At 36.9% G+C, this 12,945-nt stretch overlaps 1 protein-coding gene across 4 annotated transcripts in view; it reads right to left on the bottom strand.

Moving 5' to 3' along the window:
- Window positions 1-12,945, bottom strand: part of Arhgap6 (Rho GTPase activating protein 6) — a 520,326-nt gene that overhangs the window by 60,897 nt on the left and 446,484 nt on the right. For all 4 annotated transcript variants that reach the window (XM_035449868.1, XM_035449869.1, XM_027431822.2 and 1 more), the window contains one exon: window positions 1,180-1,251. In XM_035449868.1, the coding sequence (XP_035305759.1) occupies window positions 1,180-1,251 (72 nt within the window). The remainder of the gene's footprint in view (window positions 1-1,179; window positions 1,252-12,945) is intronic.

The following is a 12,945-nucleotide window of genomic DNA, read 5'->3' as shown; positions in this document are numbered from 1 at the left end:
TGCTAAACTGGAGGCAGTGCTACTGGCACTTAGTTAGCAGAGGCCAAGGATGCTGCTAAACTTGAGGCAGTGCTACTGGCACTTGTTTAACAGAGGCCAAGGATGCTGCTAAATATCTCACACTGCAAAGTACAACATATGCCACAAATGTTTTCCAGTTTACATTGCTACTAGCACCAAGGAAGACAAACCCCACTGTAAGGGAAGCAAAACAGTGGATTTATCTTCCTTAGGATCTTTCATCCAAATGTCATAAACCTTAAGGAACACTTTAAGTTATGTGTATGTAGACTGGTATTAGTGTTAGAATAGGGCTTGTCCAGTGCAATTTGTAATGCATTTATTTTTAAAGCCATTGCTTTCCACTACAAGCATAAATGTAGTTACTATATATGAGAACTCCAAAGTGAGACATATGTTTTTCCACATTCAACACTCATTCACTGTGGCACATAAATTGAACATACATTCACTCAATTACACCATTTAACAATCAGTGGCTATAACACAATGTGAACAAATCATTAAAAAAGTTAGACTGTGCTAATGGGGTCCAGGTGACCTTTACAACCAAAGAGTACAAACTCGAGTTGACCACAAATGTCTCTGAAAGAGTGGCTCAAGTGTCATTTCCCTAAATAGCCATAGAAATGGACACAAATCAGTGTGATGAAAGCCAGCAATTGCCAAAAGCATATGGGATCCAAACCAAGCATTCTGTGATACAACAAAACTGCTGAGGATGGCCTATCTTCAGTAAGCCACAAAATGTAGATTGTTTCTTTTCTGTAGTCATAGTAGATGAATCCAAACTCTTTCTCATTTAATTAGTACTGCTTAATTGCCTGCATTTGCCAAACAGCTGGTTAGTATTAGGCATGCTGTCCATGGCTACTCAACCCGGTCCTCTTTAGACATAGCTGATTGGACAGAATAATTGGAACCACAACCTTGGCTGTAGTCACCCACTGGTCAAACCAGCTGAACTCATCAGTTCAGCATAGGGATACTCAAACACAGAAAAGTAGACCCAAACGGCTCTCAATGACATTCCATTACAGAAATGTAGTTTACATAATAGAACCCAACCACATAAACCGATGCAATTTGAAATCTCCACCCAATCCAACCAGCATGTTCCCTGCAAGATTCATTGGCTTTAGTTATTTAGCCCTTTACCTTTGTCTTTGTTCTTTTCCTTTCCTAGGGAATCCAGTTTCTTTCTCAAAGATTTCTTTCTCTTTTGTCCATCTGTAAATATTAAAAGATGAGAAGTTGCAACAAATAAGTACACAAATGATTTTCTCATGTTATAAACAATTACAGTTGACTTCTTATTTCACTCACAGAATTCAACATTGTAAACAGAGAGATAGCTCTGAGAATACCAGAAAAATCTCCAACTTGTAGCACATGAAATCAGCCTCGAAATATGCTCTGAAATGTTCTCTTTCAATCATGGAAAGAGCTAGAAACAACCCTCGTTCATGTGTAATTCAGTTTTGACATCCAGATGTGTTTGTTTTTACTATTACATAATACTTTTCTCATCTCCATGGTTATACAAGTCACTGTTCATCTTGAACAAAATCTCCATGACAGAATCAACTATACACACATATAGCTTTGACATGCATAAGCTACTACAATGCAAATGGAAAGGGAAATGGATTTGGTGGCTGACAGAATTCAGGCCATTCTTACTACTACCATACCATTTATAACCTGCAGGGCTTTGGTTAGGTCTCAGTGCTCTTATCTAAATAGTGAGAATTCCATGGTTTTGTTGTGGGAATTAAATGAAACACTGTATATAAAGTGCTTATTGTGCAGCCTGGTGCAAATCCATAAATTTAGATCTACTTTCTCCTTGGGGCTTGCATACTATTCTATAAAATGGCTGTCCAATAATTTAATTATTCACCTACAGATGAATGCTGGAGTTGTTTCAGATATGTCACTATAAGTGGAGAATATTCCCCTTTAGCATCTGATACTTCTAACAAATGTACTTATTATTGTGCTTAACTCACCAAATAGTAAAGATACCATTCATATCGGTTGGCAGCTCCAATCAAATTCCTGGGATGTCATCATAAAACATTGGCATTTATCATTGCCAGGACATGCTTTGATATTATTCAGCTTAACATGTAGGGGGTGTAGATCAGGAATCTACACTGGGCTCAGATAGGGAAAATGTAGTTCATACCCAAGGGAACTGTTTAAAAAGTGGATTAAGAATTGTCTTGCAAGACACATTAAAACATGTCGTAAAAAGGAGATATCGCCACATAAAATTTACAAAACAAGACTGATAGGAAATGACAGAGTAAAACGTCTGGAGCATTCCTGGGATCCTGTAGGGGCTGCAGATGTTCCCAACTCCTCCTCTACCATGGTTTTAGAAGTGCAGGAACACCTCAATATAGTTAATAGCCACATTTAATACCTCTTCCCTTCAAAAATCCCGCCAACACCACTTTCTTCCCATAAATGAAAATAGTAGGACTTTTCAACTTTGGAGTTAGGAGATTTGTATAGTGAGAAAAACATGTAAAACAATCAATTGTACAGTGGCCAAAAGACATTAATCTCTTTCATCCCTGGTGTGTTCATATCTTAAACATGTAAGAGTTGATCTAGCTACTAGGGACTGTTGTGACTTATTATACATACACAGACAATAAAACACACTACACAAGATTTGAGTCTGCTCTACAAATAGGATTGATGGTGCTTTTACTTGGCAATGTTTTCTTTATTGCTAGTTCATATCACCAAATGTGTTTGGCCAGTAATAACATTTCCTTCTAAAAAATCCTCTAATTCCTTAATTTATGTATTTGACTGAACAGAATAACTAAACAATACATCTATTAAAGCCTAAGAGATTTTTCTGTGGTGCTAGGGATGGAACCCAGGACCTTGCACATTCCAACTAAGTGCTCTATCACTGAGTTCATCATGAGAAGCCACAAGTTTTTTTCTTAATTTTATTTTAACTTTTGTATTTTTTTGGTTAGTATATAAACTAATGAATTTCACTATGTTGTTTTTTCATACATGTGGTTCCTTGCACTTTGTTTTCAATCATTCTCCTCTCCTGCTGCTCTATCCCCAGGTGCTCAATCCTTCTGGCTAGTTGTCTTCCTGTCTCATTCTGGGCATCTGTGTTCTGCTCTAAAGAATATTCCTCAAGATATTCCTTACTTAGAAATTGTAGAAATTTGACTTTGAATCTGAGCCCCACCACCTATCAGTTCTGTGGCTTGACGAGGTTTGTGCTTTAACTTCTTGATTGTCAGTTCTGTCAACTGTAAAATGAATAGATTTTCTGTGGATTGCATGGTGATGCATATTAGATTATATTACAAAATATGAATTTTGGTGTCACATCAATGATGACTCATGCTAATCTTCATTACTATTTAGAAGTTAAGATTGTTGTGTACTCCCTCACTTCTCTAACTTTGAATTACTTTGGGCATGTCAAGACACATGTCTGGTCCCACAGGCACATCCTGAAGATAGGTACTGTATTTCCTTCCCCTGCCACATAGGCAGATATGGAGAATACTAGCTTTGACATTAGAGAGTTCTGTAATACAGATTCTGAATTTATCACTTCCCATAGATAAGTTACTTATTCTTTTCAAACCACAGTCTCCTCATCTATAAAATGGGAGGCATAATAGTCTTGGCTGTAAGAACTATTGCATGGATAGAATAGGATACCGTGTACTTAGATTGTAACACATGCTCAATAAGTATGGATTATTCATTGTTCTATTCACAAAGTAGAGGTGGAAATATGAGACCACATGTATTTGGATATTCAGAAAAAGGAAATAGGCAAGAACTCTCTTCCCTGCATCTTTCTGGTTGAATTTTCAGCCTCATTCAGTTTGTCTCCTGTTACGATAAATCTTTCCACCAAAAGCCGCCCGAGCCATACTGCCACGTGGGTGGCCTCCACCTGCCGTGTGGATGGACAAAATAATAGAACTTGGGTGGCTGGTGGAGACCAACTACGTGGCAGTATGGCTCGGGCAGCTTTTGGCGGAAAGATTTATCGTAGCAGAATGGAAGGTACTATGTATGTTTATCTTATTAATTGTTAAATAAAGTTCTGTTTGGCCAATGAAACAGCAAGTTAGAGAGGACTAGGAGTCAAAGAGGATTCTGGGAAATGTAGTAGAGATGTGGTGATCCAGGCAGGAAGTGACGTAACAAGGAGACTCATATTTAAGCAAAGGAAACAGGAAGTGTCCCACTTTTTTTCCTCTTCCTCCTTCAGCAGCACAATGTGATCCACCGGCAAGGAGGGATGCCAATAAGGTGTCTGATAAGATAAGTCTTATAAAATATATAGATGTATGATAATTAAGACTGAGCTAACAGATGAGAATCCTAGTCATTGGCCAAGCAGCATTGTACCTAATATGTCTCTGTATTATTTTTCCATCCACATGGCAGACAGAACTCGGGCAGCTGGCGGAGACCGCCCATGTGGTGGTTGGGCTCGGGCGGCTTTGGCGGAAAGATTTATCATAAGTCTCCTCTGAGAACATTAATGAGGACTTACTTCTACAATGTCTGGTGAAAGGAAGATGCATGGAAGCCAAACCTGAAGCACTCATTCCAAGATGCCTTTGATGGGGATATGTTACCCAAGTTCCTCCTCTAAGTTACTGTTGAAGATCTTTAAGACAGCATGCAAACCAGAAGTGTACCCCTGCCATTGTTTCTATCACACAATAAAAACATTTTTATAGATATGTATAATTGTGATGTTTTATTTCTCTAATATCCTGCTGGGATTTGATTGGATCTTCCCCCAAAACCATATGTTGGAAACTTAATTCTCCTTACAACAGAGTGGGAAATTGTAGGCTGAATGGAAGAGCCTAAAATAATGCATGCACCCTTGTGGATGGATTAATGCCAATTAGAAAGGGATTGAAGCTATTCTTTCTATTTCTCTCTATAATATCTTCTACAATACTACAAAACATGAAGACCCTCACTAGGTGTGGCCATTGATCTTAGACTTACCACCTTACCAGCTCCATATAAACTTCCATTGTTTATGAATTATCCAGTGGATGTATTTTTAAGGGACTGAACAAGCTAGAACATACCTTCATCTCCACCTCTCTGCTTGACATGATGCAAGCTCTTTTGTCTACTACATGCTCCCTACTATGATGATCTGTCTCGTCACACATTGATGTTTATCTAACATCAATAAAGTCAATTCACAGGTGGAAACCTCTGAAATTGTTTGCCTCTTTTAAGTTTTTTTCCTTTGGTGTTTTTTTAAAATATTTATTTTGTTCTCTTTCATGTATATTCATGTTTTACTTGAATGTATGTATATGTACTGTGTATATGCATGAAGTCCACAGAAGAAGGTGTCCGGTCCTTTGGAACTGTAGTTACATATAATTGTGAGATACTGTGAGAGTGTGGGAACTGATCTGGGTCCCATGCATAAATAACAAGTGCTCTGAAATTTGGAGCCATGTCTCCAGCCCCCTCTCGGGTATTTGGTAACAGTGATGAAAACCAGCTAACACAGGGGAGGGGTTACATTCACTTAATTATGAAATGAAGGCAAAGAAACAATTAGTAGGCACCTGCTGCCGGGGCCAAAGATCTCCTTTGGTTCTATCATAGACATAAGCAAGGATGTAGCTCAGTGGGCATGAAACAGCAACATCTAGTCCACGACTGTTCGTGCGAAGATCAATGTATAATGATCTTTAAAAGTTTTGAACTGGTGTAAAATCCTATTTCCCACACAGATCTGGAGTTTTATCCTCTCAAGAAAGGCAGGAAAGCTTTGTGTCTCTCATTCCTCATGCACACCTTAAGTCAGCATAGGCACCCTGACCCTGAGCTATTACACTCGTTTGTAGTATCTGGCAGGCACTGGAATTTGCAGTGAAAGGGAGGTTCTAGTTTGTTCAATCCTTTAAAACAATTCCTGCTGGGAAAAAAATTGGCAGGATGATTTTGGCGCCACCTCCTCTGTTTCCCAGCCATAGCTCCCTCACTATTTAGTTGAACCAGAAAAATAGACGCTCAGAGAAATTAAACCAAAGGAATTCATAGGCAATGTGGAGAACTTAGTGGAACAAGTGAGGAAAAATATAAAAAAGACTTGTGGGTAGTAGAGCAGCGATTGACCCTTTAGAAACTGCACATATTCTATGCCATGGGCTCTCAATCTGAGCCCTAGTGACATATGAAGCCAGGTAATTCTTTATTGTGTTCAACCTATTGTGTGCCCTATATATTGTAGGCTACATAGCCACATCCCGTGCCTTTATTTACTAGTTGCCAGAGCATCCACTCATATTCTGTCACAACTACCAATGATATTTCTGGACATGGCCAAATATCCACAGGAAGCACAACTTCTGTGGTTGAGAACCATTATTTTCTGCATAATTCTATGTAGAAAGCACAGCAAAGTACAAAGCCAATGTAAAGGATACCTTCATGCTCTTCCTTCCAATTGATGACCCGTCTCCATTTCTGTCTTAGACAGAACCATATCAGAATGTTTACAAGTTATTAAGACTAACTATTGGGTTGAATTTCAGAAAGAAGAGCAATTCCCTTCAATTTATAAAGAAATGAGAGTCTGTCTATAGTTAGTGATCTTTGTACCAAATGCTCAAGACTATAGGTTTTAGGATTAAAATAAGTTCTTGGAGTAAACAGCCTTCTCTTTCCCCACTGGAAGGTTTTCTTACTTACCTGTGTGGAAGATGAGCTGTGAAATAATGTGTGTGTTGAATGGTGGTATGAATGGATACTCCCAGAGAAAATACCATAGTGCTGTCTTTTTAACCAAGTCGTGTTATTTACAGAAGCTATGTGTACTGAGAAAAGTTGTTTATTTAAAAAGAAGAAAAGAAAAGATGCCCAGCTCAATGTAATGCAGTGTTTTGGATGGGATCCTGAAACAAAGCAAGGATGCTAACAGGAAACGGATGCAAATATGAATCAAGCCTATTGTCTTGTTGATGGTAATATATCAAAGTCAGTATAATATACTATTGGGGGGAACAGGCAGAGGCTTAAAACCAAATGCTATATCACTTTTGTAACTTTTCAGTACATCAAAAATTATTCAAAAATTTAAAGTGACCTTTAAAATCCTTTCTACCAAGTACCAGCTGTTTTGAATAAAGTTTTTGAGTAAGGATTGAAAATTTATTTGGTAAGTGTGAGAAAATGGGGGCCTGGTCTGCTTCTTGAGGTGTTTCACAGAATTGGGAACTCAAATTTGTGGCAAGAAGAGAGATGACTCACAAAGCCATAGTTGCTGACCTGGTTGAAACCATGGAAATAATCTGCTATTGCCATCTCCCTCTTCTGAAGAAAAACACGTGTTCAAACTGACACAAAACATTCGTTGTGGCTACTACTTTGTTGGAACATACTTGCTAAGCTAAGAGTTTCTTGCCAGCTAAGAGTCTCAGCTAGTTTTGTTTTTATGGCCCTGGTGATGGTTTCATTGGTGGCTGATTAAATCGTCTGAGAGTCACGAGTCCTCTAAATCCTTTTCTTCATAAATTATTCAGAGCTTTTATTTTCACTTCATCTGAGAACTCCAATTTCTACAGAAAATTATTTGTAGACATCTCACATCTATGCTGATAAAGTGAATTATTGCTTTATATATATATATATATGTGTGTGTGTGTGTGTGTGTGTGTGTGTGTGTGTGTGTGTACATGGATATGTGTAACTACAAGTCAAGTGAGTTGTATAAAATAAGAAATATCTTATAAATATTTAACACAGGCTGGGTATGGTCATGCTTAACTTTAGTCTTAGAACCTGGCAGGCAGAGGCAGGTAGAGCTCTATGAATTTGAAGCCAGCCTGGTCGACACAGTCTTAAAACAATATTTAACACTGATTTATTTCTTACTAAAATGAAAACTCATTATTTTTTTCCCTTGTGCTGTAGGCCTCTCAAAACTAAGGTGAGACAAAGACTAAATGCTGTATTTCATTTCTAGTTTGGAACAGAAATATTGTTAAAGAAGTAATTATATTATTAATTTATATTATTAATGGTCCCAGGGAATCATTCATTGTATCCATGCTCAACATCTGCTACTTTCCAATGATTAACCTTATCCATGTAAGTTAAATTTGCCTGGTAAGTCCACCCTAGACAACAGATAGGGGCCGATAGGAGTAGGGCAACCAAAATCCCAGTAAAAGCTAGAAAAATGAGACATAGGAATGATTTCCAAAATGCCCCTTATACTTTGAGTTGCCTGCTTTTAATTTAAAGTTTATCTAAAGAAACGAAAGAGAGCATCTTTGGCAGCAAAGGGAAGTAGATTCCCATGCCTTGGGAAATTCATGCGATTCCTGCAATACTGTGGTCCAAGAGATGGCTTGAGGTGAAGTCTAGATATTTAGGAGAAGAGCTAACATAGAGGTGTCTTTTCCATTTTAACATAAAGGGCTTTTTTGTATTAAATTTCCTCCAGGATTACTAAATCCTAGCACATGATTACTCTCCTTGGCTTAGAAATATTACTTATAATACTTATATGTTTACAAATCATCTTCTCTCTAGAAAGTGGATTCATCATACATCCTTTTGGTCTCCCATCCATTCATCCATCCGTCAACTCAACACATTGTTTGAGAGACTGAATGATGAGCTTTAAACCTAGATGAACAGATACTATCTGTTCCTCTGAGGGACTCAAGAGTTTAGTGTGAGAGTTAGATCTGGGAAAACCCGAGTAAAACCAAACAAGGAAATGCCTTTGTGAACATTTTACTAGGTGTTAGGACAGATGAGTGAAGGATGACCCCAAGTATGCTTGCAAAGGCTAATGTTTAGTTCAGTCTTTGGGGGATAAAGTTACTTTTCTCAGGAACCTTTGAATTTTGGTGGTGTTTTCCTCAATAAATCATATGGTGACTACAAGGTTTAGGAAATCCCTGTTTTCTGGATCTCCCACTCTCTGAATGTTTTAGTTTTAGTAATATAACCCTTATTGCAGTGGTTCCTAACCTTCCTAATGCTGTAATACTTTAATACAGTTCTTCATGTTGTGGTGACTCCCAACCATAAAATTATTTTTGTTGCTATTTATAACTGTAATTTTGCTACTGTTGTGAATGGCAATGTAAATATCTGATATGCTGGATGGTCTTAGGTAACCCCTTTGAAAGGGTCATTTGACTTCAAAGAGGTCACAACCCACAGCTTGAGAACCAATGCTTTATTGTGTAAGTATTCTACTGGTGAACCAACATGATACTATAGCAGATTCCAGAATGGAGTAATACCTCCTTCAATGGGAAGCAGAGTTCCAGAGAGTAAAACTAAAAATTCTGGAAAAGAAAAACAGCTTGTTTTAAAATTATGAAAAAACATTCAAGCTCAACATAACCCCACCATGTATTAAACATTGGCCAACAACTGTGCATGTTTGTATGTGCACAGGTATTGCATCTTCCAGAAATGTTATTTTACCCAATTAACAAGACATCTATTTCTCTATCATCCTATCTTCAGAAGTTCTTCCATCAATTATAATTTAAACAAATAGCATGTTGGAATATCGACATCATTTCATTTCTCTTGGCACAAATTCCACTGACTTAGACTTTGTTTCTTCATTCTTATAGCACCATGTGGACTCAGACTTCCGGAAACTGTTTTCAAAGTGTCTCCATTTTCCTGGAGAAGGAAATGTTTTATGGTGTTCTTAAGCAATAGAGATACCTCTTCTTAGATTGCAGGCTCTCCAAAGTACTTGTGAAATGTACTAATCCCCATAGTTTACATGCTGAAGTGGTGGTAAAGTTAACAAAGCTGTGGTCACAAAATAAGAACGTTCTGTAAGTTTCTTACTGCTGTAATGAGACGCAACTGTTGGAGGTCACCATGCTTCTAGCTCAATTAAACACTAAAAAAAGGAATCCTTTTCTGTGTTGTGTGAATTATTTTGTAAGGGCAATTAGTTCTAAAATTTTTCTTTATGATATTCAAGAGGAACAAATAACTTCCATGGGTTCTTGGATCTCAAAGCAAGTGTTTTCCTATTTCACAAAATCATTAAGCTACTTGATTTATTAAGTATGTCTCCTCATTCGGTCAAAACATGAGGTAGGAAAGCTGATCTTAGGGTTTGAAGATTGGCGTAAAAGCCCAACTATGGTTCTGCCTTAACTAGCCATTATTTGTAATCACTCCTTGCTTCAACAAATGGTCGTGATCAAATTATACCATACAAGGATATTTTCTTTTATTCACTGTCTTTTTTTCCACATTTAAGTTCTATAAGTTTAAAAATCAGAGTTAAAATAAAAAACTTCTTAAGCAATTGCTGGTGTCTTTTCCAAAGCTGGAAGCTAGTCTATTCTTCCATGATTCTCAATTTGCAGTTTTCATCTCATGACCCTTACAGAGAAAATGACACTTATTAACTTAGTCTAACTAGACAGTTTTCAGAAAGAGAAGTTTCTAAACATCAAACCAGAAAAAAAGTTTTATCAAATAATTCCTTTTGGCTTTATTTCTTTCCTGGACTTTAAAAGAAAGGAAGTAGGAAGGAGAACACAAGCTAGAAAATGTCACACTCATCTAAAAGGACACCTTGAATTGTGAACTCAGGAGAGGAAAATCCAGGGTCAAGGACTGGGGATGCAGCTCAGTTGGTCACTAGGACTCAAGAAGCCCTTGGTTTGATCCCCAGCAAGTAGAAAATCAGAGGTGTTGACACATGTCTGCAATTCTACTACTTGGAAAGTAAATAAATGAAGCTGAGAAGTTCAAGATCATTTTTGGTTATGTAGGGAGAGAGGTGAGACTGGGTTACATCGGACTCTGTTTTTAAAAAGGAAACTCTAAAAAGAAAAAAAAAATCCCCAAGTTATAGAATTTTCTCATTAATTGTTACAAAGCCAAAGACTGTAGTTCACAATAAGATGAAATCTAATGGTTGTGCCTATTTGGAGTGTGATTTTTTGACCTATGTAAGGGACTAATTCCACCTACTTTGCGTTTGTTTTATAATGGACAAGCCAATCAGATATCCTTAAGCTATGAACTTTAAGTCTTGACTCCTAATAATTTCTGCCAGTTACTCCCATAAAATAGCTCTCTTAGACACAGTAACTGGAAAGATGACACAATTGGATGAAAACTTAGATTATTTTCTTTCCCATCACCTGAATGCAGAACTAGATGATGTCATTATCAAATCCATGTCTATCTTCTTTCCTCCACTCACTCACTCCAATTCATTCTTACCCCATTTTGTTATTTCATGCCTCTTGGTATGATCCTTCACTTCAGTTTTGATAAAATACTATAAAATTCAAGCTAATCCCTATGATATCATCCTAATTGCCATTACCCAGTTAGGAACCAGTAGGCATTTCAATTCTAGGAAGTGAGGAGTGAGAGAAGTCTACAAGTAGACAACAGTAAAAATGCTTCTCCCTTCTCATAAAACTACTTGCTGGAAAGCCAGTACTCTTCCTTATCTCTTGATGCTACTTTAAGTACAACAAATCCAGAGATTGCTGCCATTCCATGATGATGAAGAAAGCCAGCCAATCAGCAAGAGGCTCCACTGATAAAAGCAAAGAAAGATAGAAAGCCATGTAAGACATGGAAGCAGCTTATCCCTGGACTCTTCATGAAGTTGAATACTATTTTAAGACATTTTTATTTAAGCTTTTGTAACTTGTAGCAAATGTATCTTAATAGTGGAAGATCTAAAACTGCTTCATTATTTTCTACTTTTAGGTCCATCAGACATGTCATGCCAGGCATACTTACATAGACACTTTGAATCTCTGTGTGTTTAAGATAGGGTAGGTAGGAGGGAGGTCAGATTGCCATGAACTCTAAATCTGTATATAAATAACTCTTTACAGACAAATGTTTCTAGCCTGTCAGTCATCAAACTAGATAGTACTAATAAAATTATGACTCTATGCTGGAGATTATCTTATTATTAAATCATCTATTCAATGCACTACTTATATATTTACAACTATATGGTACAATACTTGTGTATCTATGAATATATTGTGACATAAGTTGTTTAAGAAATTCATAAAGCATTACTTACCTTTTATGTTTAGTTCTACCAAAGAAGTGACTATCTCATTTTGGAAAGCAAAATATTTATTCACATGCATAAGCACTAAAATCTGATAATTATTAAGTTCTGACCATTAAAATTCAAACAATGAAGAAGTTAAACTGAGTAGCATGGTATAGTTGAACTATATAGATAATAGCTATGACTTCCTATTGTAATAATTTAAATCAGGGGTTGTCAAGCTTTTCTATAAAGGTCAAAATAGTATTTTTTTAAAACTCTATGAGCCACCTAGTCCCTGTTGAACCTACTCAACTCTACCATTGTAGCCTTACAATGAAGTCACAGACAATAAAGGAATGAATGTACATGGCTGTGTTTTAATAATAAAACTTCATTTATAAAAACAAGCATTGAGCTGGTGGCTCATGAACTATAGTTTGCTACTCTTAAATGAGGAGTTTTTAAACTTATTCTTCCAGAGCTTTCTGTTTGTAAACATCTTGTAAATACTAAGTAAAATTTTAAATAATCTTGGAGGTTTGATCTCAAAAAGCTAAAAACCCTAATCAGTTTTAAAAAACAGCACAATTAATTTCAATGGATACTTATTTACTTTGATTTTACCCATGGAGAAACCAAGAACTCCCCATAAATAGGAAATATTCTGATCATATTTCAAGGATGGAGTATTGCTTGCAAATATCAAGCTTACTTTAGGCAGTGATCACAATGGAGATAATAAGGGCAGTCTAAAAATCTTTAGAAGATGCCCGAATATTTCAGATGCTGCAGTGATGAGAGCTTTTTTCAAGATGCTAAGTCCTTGTATA

This window comes from Cricetulus griseus, chromosome X (genome assembly GCF_003668045.3).
Source record: "Cricetulus griseus strain 17A/GY chromosome X, alternate assembly CriGri-PICRH-1.0, whole genome shotgun sequence".
Lineage (NCBI taxonomy): Eukaryota > Metazoa > Chordata > Mammalia > Rodentia > Cricetidae > Cricetulus > Cricetulus griseus.
Note: the sequence above shows the minus strand (reverse complement) of the source record. Positions and strands in the feature narration are given on the sequence as shown.